We start from the raw sequence: 22,980 nt of genomic DNA, 5'->3' as shown, positions 1-22,980 counted from the left end.
ATTACCTGCCAACTTCCACAGTCTTTGCACGGGCTCCCCCACTGGCTCTCCTACTGCCACTGGAAGAGGAGGATCCCAGCGAATCACTTGAAGAACTGCTGATGCTGTCGCTGTCCTGTCCTCTGCCCCAGGATGTTGTTGCCCATCCTCCACGCAGGGGACGCCGACTGAGCGTTGGAGAACTGTCAGAGGTGGTTTCAGGAGCACTGCTGTCAATACTAGCCATGCCTACAACACCAGAACCAGCACAAATGTCACCAGGGTTGGTAAATGGAATGCAGGTAGGCAAACCCCTAACCACATCACCTGCAGAACCAACTAAGATCAGTTGTGTTTTTACACAATTTATGGCTGCCAGGCATTCACAGCAAATTAAGAGATTAAATTAAATCAGCTTGGCCACAGACATCAGTGTGATTTTGTACTTCTTGGATTAAAATTCAGAAGAGTCTAAGAACAATATATCTTTAACTCCCCCTTCACACCATCACACCGCCTCACTCCATCTGCCAAGCTTTGTGGCAGAGTGTAACAACAAGAAGCAGATACACATACAAAGTCAAGTTCCACGGATTGTATGAGTATGAAGAAAACCCTTCTGGTATATGCTGTGCAATCTTCACATCCTCAGCCCCTAACTTACACCCTTTGCAAGAGAAGGGTTTGAATTTGTTGTTTCTGGATTTGTTTGAATTTCTTTCTGGATTCAGGAGCACAGTACTCCACTCCCAGAGTCCAGCAATCAATCAGCTCCAGGTATCTAATCCATCACACAGAACGTAACTGGTGCGAGAAAGGTATAGTAACTTGCCATATAGAAGGGGGCAGGAAATCTGTGGAGCAAATCTTATTTTTCCATGTCAAACACCTCAGAGACAGTCAACTGCTTCTTGTTGTACAGGAAAGGCTGACAAGTGGAATCACAGAATCATAAAATGGTTTGTTTTGGAAGGGATCTCAAACATCATCCAGTGCAAATCTCCCTGTTCTGGACAGGGACACCTTCCACTAGACCCCCTCAAAGCCCCATCCAGCCTGGCCTTGAACACTCCTGGGATGGGGCATTCACTACTTCTCCAGGCAACCTGTTCCAGAGCCTCACAGTGAAGAATTTCTTCCTAATATCTGATTTAAATCTCTCTTCTTCCAGTTTGAAGCCATTACCCTTTGTCATAACACTTGTGCCCTTGTAAAAAGTCCCTCTCCGGCTTTCTTGTGTGAATGAAAGAACAAGGGGTAAACCCCAGCAGACTGCCTAGCAGAGCACCAGATGCTGTGTGAGCTAGTCCATTCCTACCTGTGTGTTTCTTCTTTTGCCTGACAGGTGAACCCCAGCATCTCCCATTGTATCCACCTCGGTTTCCAAGGGCCAGACGACTGGGGACCTTTCCTTCTTGTTTCAAAACAGTGGCCTCTGCAGCTGGCTCACAGGGGGACCTCTGAGAGCTTTCTGCATGAATAGGACAGTGACAAGGTAAATGTTATAATTTGTTCATGTATCTCTAAAATCAGTCATAGCCATCTAGAAGACATAAATATCAAAAGACGTGGGATTTTCATAAAATAAATGGTATTTATGAGCAGGATTATTTCAGTTTTCTTTCAGTATTAAGCACATCATCTGACACCAGGTCAGAACATTTAACTCAAGATTTGGAAAATACGCTGCAACTATGGAAAATTTTATTATTATTGCAGTCATCCTCAGCTAGTATCCATCTCTTTGGAAATAGTTAATAGAGCACTTACATTCCACCAAATGCTGCTGTATGTGATGTCTGCCACCAATGTGGAAGCACAGCTTGAAACGAACCACACTGTGCTGGTTCTGGCTAGAGTAGTTAATTCTCCTCAGAGCAGCTAGTGTTGAGCTGTGTTTTGAATTTGTGCTGGAAGCAGTGTTGATAATTCAGGCATGTTTTAGTTATTGCTGAGCTTACACAAAGTCTGGGCCTTTTCTGCTCCTCATACCACCCCACCAGTGAGTGGACTTGGGATGCAGAAAAGCTGGGAGATGACACAGCTGTGACAACTGACCTTGACTGACCAAAGGGATATTCCATATTATATGATGCCATGCTCAGCATATAAAGCTGGAGGAAGAAGAAAAAAGGGGGGAATTTGGAGTTATAGCATTTGTCTTCCCAAGTAACCATTAAGAGTGATGGAACCTTGCTTTGCTGGGGATGACTGAACACATGTCTGCTCATGGGAAGCAATCAATTAATTCCTTGTTTTGCTTTATTTGTGTGCACAGTTTTTGCTTTGCCTATACAACCCATGAGTTCTCTCACTTTTATTCTTCCAGTTCACTCCTCCATCCTATCCAGGGGTGAGTAAGCAAACAGCTTCATGGTGCTTGGTTAAACCAAGCTGGCTGGGGTTAAACCGCACACATGTATCTCTAATGACCTTCAGTAATCTTTCTTATCTATCTTGCATGAAGGCACCTGACTCAGCGTGTAACTTTTTGAAATCCTGCACTTCTGTGATACAAATCTAAAAGACAGAGGCACAGTAGAATTATGTTAACTGGTTATACAACTATCTCAAGACAGGACAACCTGAAAACTAGCTTGAATTTCTATGCAACAAGAATGTGTATAGAAATGGATAGAGCCAAACAGATAATGGCAGAGTGACATTCTAGTAACCACCAAGAAGCCAGATGGTAATATAATCACTCTGACTACTTCACTACGCTACAATAGAAAGGTTTTAGCATAGCCCTTACAAAGCACTTCTTACCCTGTGCACTCTTCTCCACGAAGTTCTCAGGACTGCTCTGGACTGCAGTGCTTACAGCAGCTTGCTGAGTGACAGAAGTCCCTGGAAGCTGCTGGATAGCTGCAGTGGACTGGGCAGCATGTTTGGAAGGAGATTTTTGATTTGCAACTGTAGGCTTGCTGGATGAGTAGAAGGAACTCAGCGTCTGTGGTTTGTGAGTTTGACTCTCTCTGTCCAGGAGTTTGTCTAAAATCTTTAACAAGGGAAAAACCAAAGGCACTCAGCAGAAGGCTAAGAGGAAAAGTACCAAATCAACTTTCTGGTGGACAATAAATTCCATTTGTTGGAGGGAAAGAACAAAAACGCTTATTCTCTAGAAGGTAGGCATCATCTTCCTGTACCGAGGATCAGCAATGCACAGTTCAGAGCCATGGGATCTGTATTACATGAGGAAGCAAAGATTCATTCGTACTCAGTAATATTTCCATTTTCTCTTGAAACAAGAGCTGGCTTTACTTGAAAAGTACCTAAAACTCACAAAAACAAAGTAATTCTGGTACATCAGGGACGGAATGGAGCACTCTAAATTTAGTTCTGCCAGTCATCAGATGCTCTTGTTTAAATCACAAAAATTCTGTGCTTACCATTCAGAAAATCCTGTCATACACTACAGATAAACTGGCAAAGCCAGGAGAGAAATTGCCTTCTATGGCCTGCAGTAACATTTTCTTGTCTTAATTTATTATGTAATTGGGGAACAATGTGTGACCACATTTTACAGGTTTGTCCATTTCTACTCTTCATTTTCCACATGAAATGAATACCACAAATCTGACAGAGCATTTAGTTGCAGATGATTGATATCACAGTGTCCCTGTTATTCCCCAGAGAAGAGTATAGCAGAAGTGTTCTCCTTTAGGAGACAGAAAGACACTAATAACATACTTCGTGCTATGTAGAAGAATTTGTGAACATAAAAGATTAATAAAACCATTTCTGAAGCATCAGCAGTTTTCAATATTTTTTCCTCCTTTGGGGTGGAAGAGTAGAGTTTTACCCTCTCCTTTGGATGAGAAATTAAGACACAGGTATATTGAAATAATGCATGAAAGAGGTGAGAGGTTAAGAAACAGAGGCTTTGCTAGATCATACTGTTCTGCAAGCCAATATCCCTGCAGCAAAACATAAGCAATCCCCAGACCACATGCAGACTGCACACTGAAAACCCTTGGGAAAGGACTTGTTTTAGCAGGTAAACAAAAGCAATAAAAGCAGTGACAACACATCTCCTGACTGGACCTTAAGAAACCTATGGAAAGAGTACCTCTCCAGGGTAATGCATACTGTACAATCAGATTTTGCATCAGTGAAAGAATATAAACACCACAGTATAGCCTGTAAAACATCAGTACGTGACACAGCAACTTATGCTCACTGGCTAAACCACCAAATCCATTAAAACCCAAACACAGTCTGCTTTCCATCTCTCTCTCCCCTTTCAAAGGGAAACTCACTTTCTTCAGCTTAGACTGATCATCCTTGTAAGTGATCATCAGGGCGAGGGCCAGATCCCCTTTCTCCCTTCGCGTGCCTTCACACAACAGAGGATGTTCCGCTTCGCTGACAGTTGTTTTCATACCTGCAGGCCAGAAAAGAGGGGATGAAGAGACAAGTGAGCCCATGGGACTACACTACATCCTGAGCACTATCTATACCTCAGACTAATTTATTCACCTCACTGTTACAGGCAAAAGAACACTTTTCCCCCCCTGTTTTTCTGTTAACTTCAGAAATAGGTCATGAATAAACAGGAGCTGCCGTCTGCTACAACTGTCAGAACAACCGGATACTAATATGCCACAGGAAGAGTCCAGGCAAGCCTTAACCACATCTTGAAGCAACCTTTCTGGTTTCTGCAGATGCTACAAGCCAGCATTCCCACACCATAAATAACTCATTTTCCTCCTTTCCAAGATGAGGCAACAGAGAACAGGTCTTGTTTAATCCATTGTATTCCTTTTTACATACTGCTTCAGAACAGGCATACAGCGGTGTCATCATAACATATATATATAATCACTGCTTTGTTGTTGAAGCTGATAAGTGAAGCAAGAATACACTACCGTGCTGCAATCCTGAATTATATGATAATGTTTGAAAGCACTTCTGCTTAGTTAGTCTTTCACTAAGACTAACCTCTTGAAATGATTGCCTTTTGTTTTCTAAAACGGTCCCTCTTCATTAAAATCCAGACAATACACATTCCATGAAAAAAGAGCAAGCAGAAAGCTAAAATTCATGTTACTACTTTAACATTCAGTTCTCATCCCATATTCCCCTTCCATTTTTCACAGCCTTGCAAAGACACCTCAGCCCTGGCATGTAGAATCCTTCTGCATCTGGTTCTGGCAAACTGTGCAAACACTTTTATTTCTGCACCAAACTGGAATGAACTACTAACTCTCACCATCAAAATGGTGCAGGATGAAGAACATGGATGAAGATAGAGTTTTCTTGTAAAAGGTTCTTACCAAGAGCAGCAACAGCTGCCTCAAAACCAAGCTCTTCATCTCCAGGCATTTCATTATTCCAATTACGGCTTGGGGGTCTAGAGCCTGTAGGAGAAACCACTGAAAGAAGACAATAGAATTAGTATTCAGCTTCCAAACCTAAGACCTCAAAGCAAAAGACATTTCTGAGAGCTTTCTGAATTTGCAGACCTTCCTCTGGTCCTATTCCTAGCCTTGTATCAATTTCAAGATCACAGAACCTTATGGGTTTTTTTTTTCCATTTCTCTCCAACCTAAGAAGGCTCCAAACCAGGCAGGTATATTGTCAAGTCAGTCTTCTAATCCCAGGTTGTCGTGTTCTTTTTTAAATACTAGGATTTGTATTACTTTCTTCTTACTACAAACAGCATAAGAGCAGCACAGTCAGTCATTTATAACTATTTTACAAACACACTCAGAGTGCTGAAATGTGGTAAGTGTCCAGTTGTTTTCAAATGTAAGCAGAAGCAGAAACAGTTCCACTGGGGAACGAAGTACTTCTAAAGCAACATGGAGGGAAGCACAAGCAAAGAATAACGATTAGGCTGTTCTTATACAAAAGACAGTTTTCTCTTTGAAAATTCCTCAAGACCTAGCATCTCAGAATATGCCCTGGACACACTGAGGCCAAGGCAGTCAGTACCTGGAGTGCACAGGACATCAAATATAAAGCTTGCCAACATCAGAGGCAGGACAGGACGGTAATCACATAATGTCCCTTCTCGCAGTTCTTCAGCTCTTCCTCGAATAGTGTTCATCTCATTGGTGCCCAAGGGAATCTTTTTCAAGAGGGCTGCAATCTCAGATTCCTGATAAGCCAGCTTCACCTGGTAGTATCCACAAGGAAAAAGAAGAAGCTGTCAACAGCATAGGCCCTGTGGGCAGTAGACCATTTCTCCCTATACATAAAGTACAGCAACGGTTTTTATTGGATTATTAAATTATAGCAACTCTTAGCAGCCTAGCTACCTTTACCATTCTCTCTGCAGTGAAAACAGGTTTTCAAATCTAATAACAGTCTTGCCTCATATTTATACACAAACTTTTTTGCTCTAATTATCAATCAGCTGTATACAGGAAAAAGGTACCAGCTTTCCTAAGAATATCAGCAGAAGCGCCTGACTGGACAAGCCAGTGGAAGAAAGGATGCTATGTGAAGTGATATACCAACTGGAGACAACAGAGTCTGATCAGCAGAAGGGGCACATGGTGGCAGCACACATGCCATCAGGATGAAGACATTTCACTACTTTGTTCCTGTATTCTCTCCATTCTTAGCATGTGAAAGTAATTGTTTCCTTTTAGGTAGCAAGTGACTGTCAACCTCACAATTTTCTGATCAGATCTTAAGAAGTACAGATAATTAGTGCAACAAGTGTAGCTGGTGGATATCTAGCAACAATACACACCTTGAGGGACTGAACAACGTTGCAGTGAAAAGCAAGGTGGCTGTTAATCACACAGACTTAGTAAATCACACTAAGGTCTTAACTGGACACTTCATTTTTCTAAACAGGAATCTTAATAGCCATCAAGGAGTGTCCAAAATAATATGCTTCCACAGTGCATATCCTCACTTGCATGAGATATCAGCAAGAGCAACAATTTTCAAACATGTAACAATCGCACCAATTCACCCTAGGGAATAAGTTTCAAACCATGTCACTAACACAAATATGGACAAATATGGGTATTTAGAGATGGCTTTCGTTTCCCCTGATAAGTGAAGCAAACTGGGAACATATTTAAGATAAGAAGTAAACTGTTCTAATCAGAATAATATATTCATAAAAGATTTTGTACTCATTTAAATATTTTCAGGCCTATAGTTTCACGTGAAATCAAGGGTCTAAGCTTCCTATCGATGAAGGTAACAACAGATGAAGTGATGTTTCCAATCATTTTTCTGGCAGATCAACATGTGCTAATTGGATGTGCAACCAATTCATTTAGTCTCACTGCAATCAATTTTAAGAAAATATATAAAAGCATAACCAAGCTTTAGGAGAAATGTGAACCATGTGAGCAAATGCATTTCAGCAGAACAATGCTGTTTATGGATACTGCCTTTCTGAGATATTTCATACCTCCAGAGCCTTTGTAGAAGCAGGTGGTCTCTGCAGCTCCAGAGCAAACATTCCTATTTGGAAGGCCAGGTTGTGGTACTCCAGACGCTCACTCAACACAGTCAGCAAGAAAGCAGCTTTAGACAAGGTGTTTGTTGCCATCCATGTCTGCTTGCTGGTTGATACCTTGTTCTTTTTGCCCTGTTTGAGGAAGAATTTTTCACAGGACACTTTCCTAAACATTCTAAATGCTCTATGCTTGTCCCCCTGTTATTTGCAATAACTAACAGAGAGAAGAAAGAATAAAATACATTTAAATTTTATTCCCTTTGAGGAGGAATCTCAAATTCCAGTGGTCATTGTTGAACATAATTACTTTCCCTATATCACTCCAGCACAACACAGCAGAAGAGCTGGTCCGTGATAAGACATGTCCACTATTGTACTGATGCTGTGCATGCCTGTCCCTTCCAAGGGAGCCCTTCCATACAACAAACATTGCTTAGTGTCACTACAAGTGAGTTTCCAGAAATTTATGCTTATTTCTTTCCCCTCCAACCCTCTTATCCTGAAACAGCAGAAGTACTAACATAACTTTTTATGGCTGCTGTATAACCTCATAGCACACGGTAGCACATATCTCTTAAACAAAACATCAATTGAAGCTGATGTTAAATACAGTGTTTTGTTCAATTGATTTAAAATAGATTCCTAAAAGAGCTGCAGCTTTTAACAGACAAACTAAGCTTGTCTCTGAAGCATAAGGAAAAGCGAAGCAGCTTTTAACTAATCTCAAGTTTCTGAAGACTTCAAGTTCCTACTGGAAGGCCTCTTATTTTCTTTCTCCCTTTTATTCACAAACACACAGAGAGCAATAAGGCACAGTAATGACATCTAGAGTTCAATCCCGAGGAAGCATCAGTGAAGGGCCCCAAATCACAGCAAATGAGGAATGCCTGGGAATACTGTTGTATCCACCCCACACATTCCTTCTAACTTTCTCTCTAGCTCCAAAACTAGACAAGCTCTCTCTCTACCTTAGTTGGTGGCTGCTCCACTTTGAGATCTGGAGGGTTGGCCAGTAGGTCCCTGGCAAGCTCTACAGTTAAGCGGCAAGCTTCATTACTGTATCCATGTGCATACAGGGCCTCTGCACAGGCAAACAGGATCTGCAAGAAAGAACAGATGGTCACATGCAAACCACACTGCCCCAGCCTGCAGTTAGCCTGCTCAGATCCACTTGTCACAAAGACTGCAAACACAATTCCTGATTAACGTCAGCAGCAGGTGTTCTCAGAGCCCTCCTTGCCTGCACCTTCCCCACCACTCCTTGAAGCACTTCCCTAAAACACCCTTTCTTCCGTGATTAAGTCTCATCCTCTCTCCATGTGCTATAAGAGATCAGAGAATAACTCAAAAAAACCCTAAAACCCAAACTGACTGACTATAAATATTTCATAGAATCATAGAATATTCTGACTTTGAAGGGACCCAGTAGGATCACCAAAGTCCAACTCCTGGCCCTACGCAGGAGACCCCAAGAATCACACAATGTGCCCGAGAGCATTGTCCAAATGCTGCTTAACTCTGTCAGACTTGGGGAACTCTGTCACTTCCCTGGGGAATCTACTCCAGTGCCTGACCACCATCTGGGTGAAGAATCGAATGGGTGAAGAGTCCTAGTATCTAAACCTGCCCTGACACAACTTCATGCCATTTCCATTCAGCTGTTTGCTCATACAGGTACAAGCTCTAAACATATTTTGTGGTTATTATAGGAATTTGACACAGTCTATTTAGACTGCCTCTCCTTTTCAGAGAATTTCTGCTTACATGGTGGGCTTTAAATTTTTCTTGCTAAGCATGTCTCAGTCTTACTCATTTTTAATTCCAGCTCAATTTTGCTGTTTCCAAGAGCATAAAAAGCACATTACATAAAAAGCACACACAGTTTTGTCTCTGTCTGTAAATCCTGGAGTGTGAGATGGGACTAGTTAAAACTGAGACACAATTGCAGTTAGCACAGAAACAGGGAGTCAAGCTTGTGGGAAACAGATATATGCTACCACTGCCTTAAGAATGTAGATACTTTATGATACAATGGGTTATGAGGACATTATAATTAAGCACTTTAACAACATGGTGGGTTAAGTGTGACTGCTAGGAGGGTGGTGAGATCATGATTTATATAATACAGAAAACCACAAAACAGTGTTTTGAACTAGATTCAGCTCACCTCCATCCGGTTCTCTTGCTCCAGAGGCTTTATACCAGCAAATATATCCTGCTCCTCTTCATTTCCCCCTTCAGCTTTGTCATCATCTTCCTTGGCTACCTCTTGTGGATTCAGATAGTACACCTGGTAATCATCTTCCTCTTCTCCATCATCCCCTCCCCCCACTGCACCATTCTCTCCCACTTCTTCTGGCTTCAGGCTCACACCACCAGTGTTCTCATCTGCAGAAGGCAGGTCATCATCACCACTACCCATCTCCCCCACAGGATCCTTGGGCGATTTCTTGGCCATGGAACTGCTCCTGACAGTGGGCTCAGGTCCCTCAGAGAAGTACACCCCACCATCCTCCTCAAAGGCATCCCTGTAGCTCCTGCTCAGTGGGCTTTCTGTAAAACTAAAGGTGTTGCTGGCTTCCGCCCCGAGCGCCAAGCTGCTGTCATCCAGGCTCATCTCTGCCAAGTCTGGCTCCAGAGAACTGTCTTCACTGCTCATGCGGCGTTTCCCACTATGTTTACTGGTCAAACCTTTGCTCACCGGCAACTTTGCTTTGCCCACTGCAGTCTTATACACAGCTTTATCCCCTTCTGCTGAGAGTCGTCTCAGAACCCTCTGTGGTGTTTCAGAGACAACTTTCCGCTTTCCAGTAAGTTCCTTTGGACGAACTGCTGGCTCCTGGGGAGAGGGCCGCAGCCTGTCCCCAGGCTGCAGACATGGTCCCCCCGGCTCCTGCCCATGGGTTCTACCAGCCTCACAGGCACTTTCTGAACACTGCAACCGGCAGCTCCTGTGCTGGATGGCCTTTACCCAACAGAATGAGTTCTTCTTGTCAGTGCTGCTGTATGTAATCCCAGGAATGGGATAAGCTTCCTCCCAGTTGAAGTAACAGGCTTCCACAGCTGGCTTGAAACCTTGGAAGAGCTTCTCCAGTGATTTCTTGTGCTGACCCCTCTTAACATTATCTATGACTTTCAGCTGCCACTGTCTCAGCTGTGAGCAAAGGTCCCTGCGCCTAAGAGAAGTAAGAGGATAGGTTAGGAAGCAGACACAAAAAGGACCTGCAACAAACTACTACTTAACACACAGAACACCTCCTTCCTTTGGCCAGAAACATCTTCTGCTGAATTAAGTACAGGCAGCAGTAGTAAGAAGACAGGCTGAAAAAAGCGAGCAGGTATATTAACAACCAAGTCCTAGACAGGTCCATAATACGGAAACAAAATGTGAACACTACCAACATGAAAGTACAATACAAACTGCAAGGTTTAAAATTAAATACTGTCTGCCCTGTTTGCTTATCTGCCCTAAATAAGGTGTTAGAGATGTGAGCCTCAGCAGTCTGAGACCAGTGAGTACCATGGGGAATTGTTCTTGGAAACACCCATGAAACAGCTTGCAGCAGCTGTGAAACTACACTGTGAATAATTCTAGTCAAGACATTCACAAGTAGAACCTACACAGCCTATGCAGGAAAGCACACTGACAGATAGGACCACCTAATCTGCCTCCCAGACACTTACCTACCTCTTTACCCTGATGTGCCCATACAGAGCCCAACAATTTAATTTAGACAGTAGCAGGCTGTCCTCAGGAGAATAAACTGTTGTAAAACATAGGCACAGAACAAGCAAGACAACAATAATTGATGTTCAAATAACTTTGAGGAAGAATCAAGCTGGTAGGGCTATATAGCCTTAAATTACATAGCAGTTAGTCCCACGCCCCATATTGCTATGGGAAGAACGAAACAGTTCTGCATTTCCCAGCTCTAAATCTCACATAGGGCCTAGGCACATGAGCAAAATAGTCTAAATGGATTGATGATCTAATCCAAAGAGAGGAAAAGACACTTCTAGAAATTTCACCGGGTGTCTCAATCAACCACCATTTTGTTTCTGCCACAGATTTCAGACATCTGAGGTACAATCCCAACACTTCGATCAAAGAACAAAATAAAAAATTTTAAAAATGGGGTGCCCCAATTTAGGTGCAAAGGGTATTAGGACAAAAGGGACTAAACAAAATGGACTACTTACATTTGTCCACTCGAGAAATTAATTAACAAGGGACCAGACTAGTAGGGCTTAATCAATGAGAAGATTTTCAGAAGGAAAAAGATGGAGTGGGAACTACTCGGGAAAGGTAACATAAGGATGAGAGCCTGCAAAGTCTCCTTATGATTCACTGCAAAGTATAGGAAGGAAAAGTAGAAGAGGGTTCTTCTTGGAGACTATTCAAAAACCAAGAGAATAGGTAATCAAGCCAGAGCATTTCAATTATTCATTAGCTCAAGTAGGAGATCAGAGCAAATTTGAACTGTGTCAAATAACACAAATTAGAATATACATAGCACAGTTTCATACTTTATTAATGGCCAAAATCTTTTATGTTTTTTCTATGTGATTTGATTGATGTTTGAGTTTATTTTAAGTCTCATTCCCCGTTTCCTACAGTTTTTGATTTGTCTTCAACTCCTATATTTAGCTACTTCATATTGTAAAGTGTACACAACAGAAACTGCATCCATTTTAGTGTCCTTGATGTACCTTACATAGATAGGGCATTTTATTAATGTTACACAACAATTCACAGAAAGCAAATCCTGTTAATGTGTAATTGTATTGAAAATACCATCCTGTTTTCATTTGTTCTGAGAAACTTTTCCTGAGAATTTATAGCATATTAAACTAATCAAATATATTTTACACACCACACTCTGTAGACAAGATGTACAAAACAAATTATTGCAATGTCAACCACAGTATCTCAATATGAGCTCTCAATTCCTCTTCTGCTATTCAACTGGTGCTAAATAAAGACGGCAGTGATTCACCAAGGCACAATATGGTTTAGAAATCTGCAGAAGCCACACAGTTTTTTCTCAGACAATTGGAAACACTGAAAATCATACACTGGTGACACTGTTTACCAATGCACTGCAGAGAATAAACTCCCTCAGAGTTTTCATCTTGAAACACACAACACTGAATGACTGGGCTAAACAGAAATCCATTAAACTGCTGAATGGTTAAATATAGAAACCATTAAAATTAATTGGTAGCTGGTGCTATCACTCAAACAAATGTTCTCCACTGGGACATTACAATGTAGAATTGCACCCATACGTAAAAGAGGAGTCTCGGAAAACAAATCATTCAAACTACTTGATCTTGCTAAAAGTAAGCAGCAATGGCAATTAAAGTAATTACAGTGCTCTGAACCTTACATAGCACATAGTCCAGAAGGACTAATAGTTGAACAGGTAATGAGGTAATGATACAAACACAAGAAATCTACAGGATGAAACTCTTGAGTGTGCTTGAGTATCACAGAAATTAAAAAGAGACCAAATCTGATTCTGGGGCTCACCTCTGTGGACTAATAGTTGGGTCGAGGACAGCCAGCCTCCAAAGAACCACCATCTCATCACACATACTTGCACAAGCATGAGCAGCCACTTCTGACTGGCCATTGCTGCGTCCTGTGTGCCCACTGGCGCTGCTGTGTGACGCAGACGTTCGCACACTGTACCACCAGCCGGTTATCTGCAGGAGAAACACCTCAGTACAGCTGTGTTGTGGCCAACATCTCACCCCCTGTTCTCACTTAATCTCATAATCACAAGGAAATGGGATCTGTGGTTAGTACCATGTTTTCTTTTGACTCCAAAATAACTACAACCATTAGTATTGGTTTGTGAGAGCTAAGGGCCTCAAAACTTCCCTGGTTAGAAGGTACATGCCCAAAGAACAAAACACTCACAGGACGTTCACTTAGAGGCCTTCACACTTAGAGGGAAAAAGGGAACAAATGTGATAAAGCATTCCCTTTTTCCTGATCAAAGTTGAGGTATGCGATGGAGCAACAAGGAAACTTACACAGCAATTTATATTACAGACTGAGATCAGTGCCCTGAACTGTCAAAGGAAACCTTTTTCCTAATATTATTTTAAAAAATATAAAAAGATTTACTATTAAACGCACTGAAAGGTATCTTCCACAAAGATGACAAAAGAATCAGAGATTCTATCACACAACATATATGTTTAGATTTTATCAAAGTGACAGCTCATATGTGACATCCTTCGTTTAAAGAACCAACCCACAACATTAAAATAAATCACCTTCATTGGGCAAAAATCTAATCAAATATGCTGAACAAAAGAAATCAGACTCTACATATTCACGCCAGAAGGACTGAGGCATTTGAGGAATACAGTGTTATCAGGACATAATTAAATCAGAACAAGAGCAAACTGTGTCATCATTTTAGCATGGAGAAACACATGCCCATAATGCATACAGACTATTAAAAGAATTGTATTCGATTGTATAGATGCATAGCACACCAGTCACTGGCTCTGCCCTGGTTCCCCAGAATTTCCCCCTGCTCCACAGCAAAGAGGTTTGAATACCTGCTCATAGTTGAGACACTGGTCAGTCAGAATCTCCAGCAAAGGAGCTGCATTGCTATCCCGTCTCTTAAACATCTCCCGCACAATGGAAAGCAAGTTCCAGATTCCTTCAGGTTCTCTTCCTCGCAGGGGACGCAGGAGACAGGCCCACTCAGCAGCAGCTGGTGGCTCCGTGGAAGACAGATACATTGAATTCACATCACTGCAGGTAAAACAGAAGAACAAGGATGAGAAGAAATTAAATCAAGCACAGTCATACAAAATCCTGAGTATAGTCTACATGCAGAAATATATTTGCCCCTCCAATGGGACAGACATGCATAACCTAAAAGACTGAATGCATAATGAGCCTAAGAACACCACACAAGCAAAATATTGTGCAAATACAGTCTGTTCTACTGAAATAACACTAGACAGGCTACGAAGTTCAGAAGAGTGACTGTGAAACTGAGGATCCTTCAGCCCAAGTAATCACATAAGCCTACAGGCTATATGGTGAATGGAGCTTACAGATTACATGAATACCACATTTTCCCTTTAATGGGAAACAGTTTACCTGAAAACGACAGGAGAGGGTCCACAGAATTTATGAAGGGTTTTCTTTATGTTGTCACTCAGAGTAGATTCATCTAAGTACCAGGTGCTTTGATCTGATGCAGAGGGTCCAGCAGTGGGATCTTACAAAAGAAAAACACAGGTACAGTTTGCAGGCTTTGAATATACTTTACTCTGTATGTTCAACTACAGAGTTTACAGGGAGTACACAGGCAGTGCTACTCAGTTTATTTCACATGTTGCTGAACACCCAACTCAGAATTACCTTAAAATGCTACCATAACATTACCTTCAGCGCTGACAACGCTAAATTAGGAGATATGTCTGGTATGCTGAAAGGCAGCACTACAACCTGTGAGATCAGGAGAAATTCATGGACTGTGCCAACAGAACCCTCACCAAGTTCATTGAGAAAAGTGTACATTTCTGTATCTGGGACAGAAAACCCCATGCACCAGTACAGATGGAAAACCAAATGGCTGAGTAGTTGATAGGGTTTGGTGATTATGGCAGATGCCAACCTCAACAAAATCAATGGCAAACTTTAACTGAAAACACAAAACAGAAAAAAAGATCTGCAAACTGGGCTATATTAAGAAAAGCACAGCTAGCAGACTTAAGGAACTTAGTTCGTCCCCTCTACCTGGCACTGGTCAAGTTATATCTGGGATATTGTATCCATTTTTGGGTCTCCCAGTCCAGAAATGATGCTGAGAAACCAGACAGTGTAGGGAAGTGATTGTCCCCCTGTACTTGGCACTGGTGAGGCTGCACCTTGAGTACTGTGTCCAGTTCTGGGCCCCTCAGTTCAGGAAAGACATTGTGGTGCTGGAGTGAGTCCAGAGATGGGCAACAGACCTGGGGAATGGTGTATAGGGTAAGTCCAGTGAGGAGCAACTGAGGGAGCTGGGGTTGTTTAGCCTGGAGAAGAGGAGGCTCAGGGGAGATCCTATCACTCTCTACAACTACCTGAAAGGAGGTTGTAGCCAGGTGGGGGTTGGCCTCTTCTCCCAGGCAACCAGCGACAGGACAAGAGGACACAGCCACAAGCTGCACCAGGTGAGGTTTAGGTTGGACATTAGGAGGAATTTCTTCACAGAAAGAGTGATTAACCATTGGAATGGGCTGCCCAGGAAGATGGAGTCACTGCCCCTGAAGGTGTTTAAGAAAAGACTGCACATGGCACTTAGTGCCATGGCCTAGTTGACAAGGCGATGTTTCGTTAGAGGTTGGACTCAATGATCTGAGTCTTTTCCAACTTAACTGATTCTGTGATTTAGTTAAAGGGGTATCAAGATAGTTGGGGGCACAGAGCACATGACCTATGAGATCAGACTGAGGAAGATGGGTTAATTTCATCTAAAATAGAGAGGGTCAGAGTGATCATTAATCAAAAACATAATGCAGACAAACTCTTCTTTGTATTAGAAGAGGATAAAAAAAGGGTATTCATACAGGACACTAGGAAAAAATTCTTGACCAAAAGAGTAATGCAGCACTAGAACAGGAATACTCTAATATCTCTGGGTAACCAAGACTTAGCTAAACTAGCCCAAGTCACAGCTAACCCAATCTAGTGTTGCAAACAGTCCTATTTCAAGTAGGAATTTGGAGAGGTCCCCTCCAATCAACATTTCCAGGAGTCCATAATTAATACCGAATTATAAAGAAAAACACTTTGTTAGAAAGGTGCATTGCCTGATGCTCCCTTCCTCTGCCAACACTCTGAGGCATCCATTACACCAGCAATTGCCTGTACTCATCCCTTTTCCTTAATCTTCACCTGCAATTCAAGCTACAAGGTAACAGATCAGTTCAGAAACCTGAAGCAGTGGAAATACATCCACAGTAATCTGTAACACAGATTACTGAAATAAGACATATTAGTTACCTGGGGCTCCACACACTGTGTTGATGGCAGTAGACTGAGAAGATAGCAGCTCATCCAGCAAGCGCTGAGCTGTTGGAAGAATCTGAAAACACGAAGTAGACTTTCAATACACACAGTATTTCTTATCCTGATACACCCAGCTAAAGATCATTACTGATCACTCAGGTAATTTCAGAAGTATCGAATACACGGTGCTACGTTTTCAGAAAGGACGACAGAGGGTGCTAAAGATCACACGATGGCAACCAGCTGTCACACCTCTCCTTTCTGAAAGCCAAGACCTATGCACGGCTCACTTTCTGCAGTCACGCTCTTAAGTAAACAAAAGCATCACAGATTACTAGCTCCTTTCTCATTTCTTGAGGAATAAGAGCCCACAAAGAATGATACTGTAGCTAATTTTGAGAAGTAGGTAGGGAAGTCACTGCTGTCAAGGTCACCGCTTTCCTGCACTTAGAAAGTTCTTTATTTCTTGTTCCTAAATCATTTCTCTAAAACCCAAGCTAATGGAAGCAAGGGAGCAAACTATAAAATACATATACACATAACTTTTTGGGCAGACTTTAGCTTATTTACCATCCTGTTAGCAAAGGGACTCAACAATAAGCTAAAGCAATTTCAGCACTAAACTAATCACAGCTTCTGGACAGCTCAGAGCATAAGCAGAGAAGGCTCACACCTGACTGTAAAATCCTGTGTAGATATACCCTTAACATGCTATTCTTGAAAGAAAAATGCACAATAGAAAGAGCTTTTTCCCAAACTAGATCTGGGTTGCACCTGTAGAACCATTTAGCCTTTAGCATGTACACTTACAACAGGTAAATTTTTAATCCATATAGTTTGGATTTAAGCGACTTGGAACAGAATATCTGACAACCCTCACCTCTCTCCACACATCAGTTGAGGTAAAGCAAGTGACCTATATTTGCAAATAATACAAATCCATCTCAAACAAGTGGAAGATAAAATGCTTCAGAAGGATATTTTACATTTTAATCACCTGAAGAAACACACTCAGCATTAAGCTATTCTTGTACCTCTTTTCCACTACTACATATTTTAAGACATCACAAAGCAGAAAAGTCACAGGTCTAGGCAATATCACACCTTAAGGCTGAAGTATCAGCGACCTGCAGTGACTCTCCTTCAGGCATTTTTGCCAAGATTTTCATATTTAATAGGAATAGGAATACTGGATTCATAAGGGGAAACAGTTTTTGGGCAAAGAACTAGGTAAGCTGCTCAGAATCACTGTCATTTTCATAGCTACACTAAACACTTTCTACAGAGATTTTGAAAAACATCTTACCTAGCTGCATTTCTACAGACTACCATCCCCCTACACTTGAAAGTAATTCAGCATTATATTACCGTACGATGTTCACAAACTGGAAATAAAGATAAAATAGAATCATGTGTACAGCCTACTCTAATTCTACATCATGTAGTCAAAATATGGTGTCCCAAGGTATCAGAGTATCTATCTCCACCCAGAAATCTTGAAGACAGGGAATAAGACTGTTGGAAGAGTTTTGGGGTGTGCCTTGCCTTTTTCAAAGGAATTACACAACACGGGTTAAGACATATCTGCCAATAAAACCCAAACTTTTCTGTTGGGCAGCATCCATCAGATGATGTGGCAAATAGCAAAAATTAATTAATTCAGATGTTCCTGGTGCACAGCTGGTACACATGACCAAAGGAAAAATAAACCTTGCAGAAAGGAGCAGACACAAAATATTTGAAAGCATACTATTGACATGCCATTCAGGAAACAGCTACCACCACTACTAGCCTTTCAAAGCTCTCCTCCATTAACCACTAGACTATGTGACATTAAGGTCAGAGTCTTTACCCAGAGAAGAAAAGCTTTGCCTGTTACATAATGCAGCAAAAAGCACATGCCATTGGTGCTCATCTCTCAGCAACAAAAAAGCAGTATTTTTATTTCAGTTTCATATCATACAATTCCTCTATTTCTTCTCATAAGAAGATTAGTATTTCTGTAGGAAATTTAGAGGACATTTTAGAAATAGAATGTCTTAGTGTCCCAAGCACAGCACCATAATATGAATTTTAGGCACATGCTGACAGTAATCTAACTCCTACTTAAGAGGAGTGCATTATGAATGCACTACTGAAATGTGACAGATACCCATGCAGGTCAGTTTTTCTCAATCTCCTTTAGTTGAACTTAGCATTAAAAAGCTGCCAAGCCCTTATATTTTTAAAGCAGACATTTCACAATCACTTGGGTATTCCTGTGCATTTTGTGCAAACATTTTAGGCAGATGATATTAATGACCTGACCTTGAACAACACAGATATTTAAGGAATAAGACAGCAGACTTTGACAACCAAGAGTTCATGTCCATTACTTTCCAAATGATTCTTACGAATCACCAAGAAGCCACACTGGGGGAAGTCGAAAGGTCACCAGTTGGGTGCATTAGAAAGTGCCCATTTAAGACATATACAATACCTTCCCTGGGCAGTCTTCTCCATTTAGCTAATCAAATACACAAAAAAAGAAACAACCTGATTAGGGCTGACCTAAGTTTGCCACGATCATGCATTTATTTATTGTGTTTGATCTTCCACAAGCTCAGCACATATTCATGCTGATATGAATAGCCACCATTCTGTCCTTTTAAGACACTTCTAATCTTTTACTTGGCAACAGACAATTGTCAAATAACAAAACAGCAAACCTGAAAAGAGCAAGAATTGAATGCCTTCCCAGCAGCTCAAATTGAATAGCACGACTGGTTATCTTGCAACAAAAGACATCATATAAATTGACCCAGAATAAAGATAACTGAACTTAACAAAAATTCAGTCACATCAGTTGTCTCCACTTACCTGTTGTGGAAGTTCACTGATTAGGTACTGAGCAAATTTTTGCAATTGGTCTCTTTGTAGTCGAGACAAAGACTCAGAAACAGGTGCTCGTAAGCATACTGCAGATGCCTGAAGAAAGAAAAGGAGATACAAGCCACCATTAACAGGGCAGACTTAACAAAGCTGTGTCCACCAAAAGGATAAAGTGTCATGAACAGTAGCTATGTTGATGCATATCATGCTTGGTCTTGATAGCCAATTTTTTTTTTCCTCTCTGAAATTAAGTGGCGTGTTGCAGATAAGATGCAAACAAGCTGTTTTGGCTTCATAAAAGCTGTTTTTAGGAGGTTTTTTTCAAGGAAACTGCTTTAACAGCTGTGCTTAAGATCTGTTGTTGCTAGCAATTGCACAAATACTGGCAGAGATTTCACAAACAAACCTCTAAAATAGGACATTATTCCTTAAGCTTCTGGCAAACCAACCAGCTCTGTCGGAGACTGTTTTACAGAATCACAACCACCTCATTTTTTAATTCAGTATTAAAATCGATCTCTTCCCATATCTAAAAACAACTTAGATTAAAAAAACCCACCATCACTAGTTTCTTTCTTTTTCACTTTATAGAACAAAAATGCCCTACTTAAAATTTAAACCGTAAACAGGCAAGAGCAGTTTGATAATAAAGATATTTCTGATATTGTCTTGTCTACATAGAGCAATATACCACGGCTCTTAAATTGCTAATGTCAGCAGGGAGTTTATGCAAACATGGAAATCCTTTCACTATCATTTTTCAGGTAAAGAAAGAATTGGAAGGAAAAGAATGATTTTTTTCTTACACAGGGTCCAAACTTCCCAACTGTAAATAATATAAATGAAAATTTGTTTTTTATCATCACTCTCCATACCCATCTTTTAAAACTCAAACTAATAATTCAAAGCAGAACCCATTTTTTTGCCAACTCTCTAGTCCTAAGTACAGAAAGTATACTGATATTCTGATGATTTCACAAGAGTATCAATTTAAGCCAATTTCAATTGTCCATTGTGAAATATTAAGCTTCAGCAGGTTATTAGCACTTATTTAAGAATCTGGAGTTTTATAGCATGTTAGCTATAAAATGTTCTGTGACAGCAGAAAATCTGTTCCTTTCAATCACCAAAGCTTAATCCTTCCTTAAGACAGAGGAAATTAAACTGTATGCAAGATTGAACCCTCAACTGGTGTATTTCATGTTGATTCTACACATTTTCAACTGAATTTGGTTGTGGTATAAAATGCCTACTTTTTGCTCTATAGAAAGCCACACAGAGTAAAAGCGGTCAAATAAAAACCTAACATAAACTTAACTGACTGCTTGAAATCTACAAGTCAAAATTACACTTACCTGCCAGTATGTGTTAAAATGAGGCAGTGAACATAAAGGCCAACAGTGACGAAAATTACTTTCCTTCTGCACTCGGATCAAACAACGTAAAGAGCGAGCTTTCAAATCCCATACATACAAACACTTTTTTTAAAAGACTAACTATTGGTGACCTTTCACTCTTTGCAGAGATGAAGGAGGACTGAGTAATTCTAGCACTTAAATGAGAAACAGGAAGGGGCCAAAAAGCAATCTGCACATTATCAAAGGACATTCTGCAGTTTAGAGCCTCAGACAATTCACTCCGCAGACCACAACTGTGAGCGCGTATTTACACAATCTGTAACCAAAAGGAGTGCCAAAACCAGCTTTCCTAAAGAGAATGTGTGTTGCATAAAGCTGTAATTGAGGAGAGACTCAGAGAAGATGCCCGGGGGAGAGCAGAACCGTGTTTCCAGGCCTACGTTGTGGATGCGGAAGAGGCAGAGCGCCACGACGTGAGCACACCACTTGGCCCCGGCCCCGCAGGTGCAGCTGCACGACGTGATCCGGCACCGGTCAAACATCACCGCCACGTTGTACGCGCCCTTGGGCGGCACCATCTGCGGGGGCACCACAGTGGCACTCAGATGGAAACCTGTAACATTCAAAAGTCCAGAGTTACTCTTTGGGCACTTGGGAAACAGATTCAGCTAGCACGGAAATTTAGGTATATGCCATTTAAACATTGAAACACATCTAGCAACAACATCCATATACAGATGGACATGGATCTAGAGTTTCCAGCACTTGTTTCTTCCCAAACAGCTACAGTTGAATATTAGTATAGAAGTATAATGTGTTATAAGAGGTTCCAAAATACCAGCTTTTAATACATTAATTTATTTATTTCTATTACTATTTAACAGAGAAAAGCAGAACTGGATGAAGCCATCACTGAAAAGTGTTGGGTTTTGTTCACAGAGTCAAAGCTAGACTGTACATATTTTAGGCATGACTTCTGTGCTAACTCTGGCAACAGTGCAGAACAAGCATTATTTTCAAACAAGTTCAGAATTATTTCCAAGTCAATCAACTTCCACAATTTTGCAATTAACTAAAGAAGGTAGCACTTAACCTGAACACTTAATTTCACTTTGTGGCTTCAGAAACTACCCATTTCTCATAAATTATGCACCTCCTTGTAATTTTCTTAATCCCATGTTTATAAATCATCTACTCAGAAAACAGAAAACCCCTCTTGTTTAGACTAAAATCAATGGAAAAGGAAATTTCAGAAATAACACTTGAATGAATCCAGCCCCATTATTCAGTGATCATAAATGAATAAATTATGGATCTCATCTCAGGCAGGATGACAAAGGACTTTTAACAAAGCTTAGCTTTGTGTAAACTCACATACAGTGCATAGCAGTTGTACTCATAATGCAGCTTCCTGTGGAGACAATGCTCATCCAGGAGCACACATACGAGCAGAAAAAGGCATCAGTATCAAAGTGATAAGCAAACTTCATTCCAACAGTCTACCTTAAGTGAAAACATGGCTTGGGATAGCTGACTGAAATAGTTTCTCCATCATCAGGACAAGGAAGTACATTATAATTCCACACTATTAAATTTTTATAATCATATTGTGAGATCATAATACTGATAGTGTTCAGGAGTGCACGTGACATACTAAATTCCATTTAAAACAATGTGCATCATTTCCTCCTCAAAATATGATCACCGTACCAACACAAACTTGCTCTTACCTTGCTTAACCTTTCTATCTCTCCAGAATTCAAATCCTCTTCCTGATGTGGGTGATTATTTTGATTAGTACACATAATGCCACCCAAATTCTTCATCCATTTTAGCAATTGGAACAGAATCAAAACAAAAGAAGGCATTCACACAAAATTACTGCACTGCCTATTACTAGATACAGTTCGAATTTATGTTCCACACTTGGATAATACAACCCAAACATTTCAGCTAGTCCTTCTGTTATACTAAAAGCATTTCAGACTAATGCCCTGATTTTCACATAAGCAAATTAAGCATTTCACAAGGTGGAATTGCAGCAATTCTGTTTCACTGCAAAAAAGAAGCATTCGCAAGGTGTTAGAGAAGGCCGGATCACAGTTGTATGTTCTTATCAAGCTCCTACCATGACAGTCTTCTTTGTATATGAAGACAGTTAACTGATAATGCAATGACGGAAGAACACTTATAAAAAGTTACAAAATTTAAGGGCTTTTGCATGACACATCACAAGCTTCAACTCAATCTGTAGCTTGATGAACCCGTCTGACACTCTCACTGCTAATGGATGTTTACGGGATGACACA

General features: G+C 40.9%; 1 protein-coding gene across 2 annotated transcripts in view; it reads right to left on the bottom strand.

Annotated features, from left to right (window-relative positions):
* Positions 1 to 22,980, bottom strand: part of ZSWIM8 (zinc finger SWIM-type containing 8) — a 58,753-nt gene that overhangs the window by 9,896 nt on the left and 25,877 nt on the right. For both annotated transcript variants that reach the window (XM_027720009.2, XM_027720016.2), the window contains exons 4-18: positions 21,112 to 21,284; positions 19,302 to 19,409; positions 16,437 to 16,518; positions 14,547 to 14,667; positions 13,991 to 14,192; positions 12,945 to 13,120; positions 9,579 to 10,587; positions 8,380 to 8,511; positions 7,364 to 7,543; positions 5,920 to 6,103; positions 5,259 to 5,357; positions 4,242 to 4,366; positions 2,749 to 2,980; positions 1,298 to 1,450; positions 6 to 228 (exon numbers count right to left, since the gene is read on the bottom strand). In XM_027720009.2, the coding sequence (XP_027575810.1) occupies positions 6 to 228; positions 1,298 to 1,450; positions 2,749 to 2,980; positions 4,242 to 4,366; positions 5,259 to 5,357; positions 5,920 to 6,103; positions 7,364 to 7,543; positions 8,380 to 8,511; positions 9,579 to 10,587; positions 12,945 to 13,120; positions 13,991 to 14,192; positions 14,547 to 14,667; positions 16,437 to 16,518; positions 19,302 to 19,409; positions 21,112 to 21,284 (3,199 nt within the window). The remainder of the gene's footprint in view (positions 1 to 5; positions 229 to 1,297; positions 1,451 to 2,748; positions 2,981 to 4,241; positions 4,367 to 5,258; positions 5,358 to 5,919; positions 6,104 to 7,363; positions 7,544 to 8,379; positions 8,512 to 9,578; positions 10,588 to 12,944; positions 13,121 to 13,990; positions 14,193 to 14,546; positions 14,668 to 16,436; positions 16,519 to 19,301; positions 19,410 to 21,111; positions 21,285 to 22,980) is intronic.

The sequence above is a fragment of the Pipra filicauda genome, unplaced genomic scaffold (genome assembly GCF_003945595.2).
Source record: "Pipra filicauda isolate LSUMZ 115617 unplaced genomic scaffold, ASM394559v2 scaffold96_size2947999_pilon, whole genome shotgun sequence".
Taxonomy (NCBI): Eukaryota; Metazoa; Chordata; class Aves; order Passeriformes; family Pipridae; genus Pipra; species Pipra filicauda.
The sequence above is the reverse complement of the archived record's forward strand: the minus strand, read 5'-3'. Positions and strand labels throughout refer to the sequence as shown.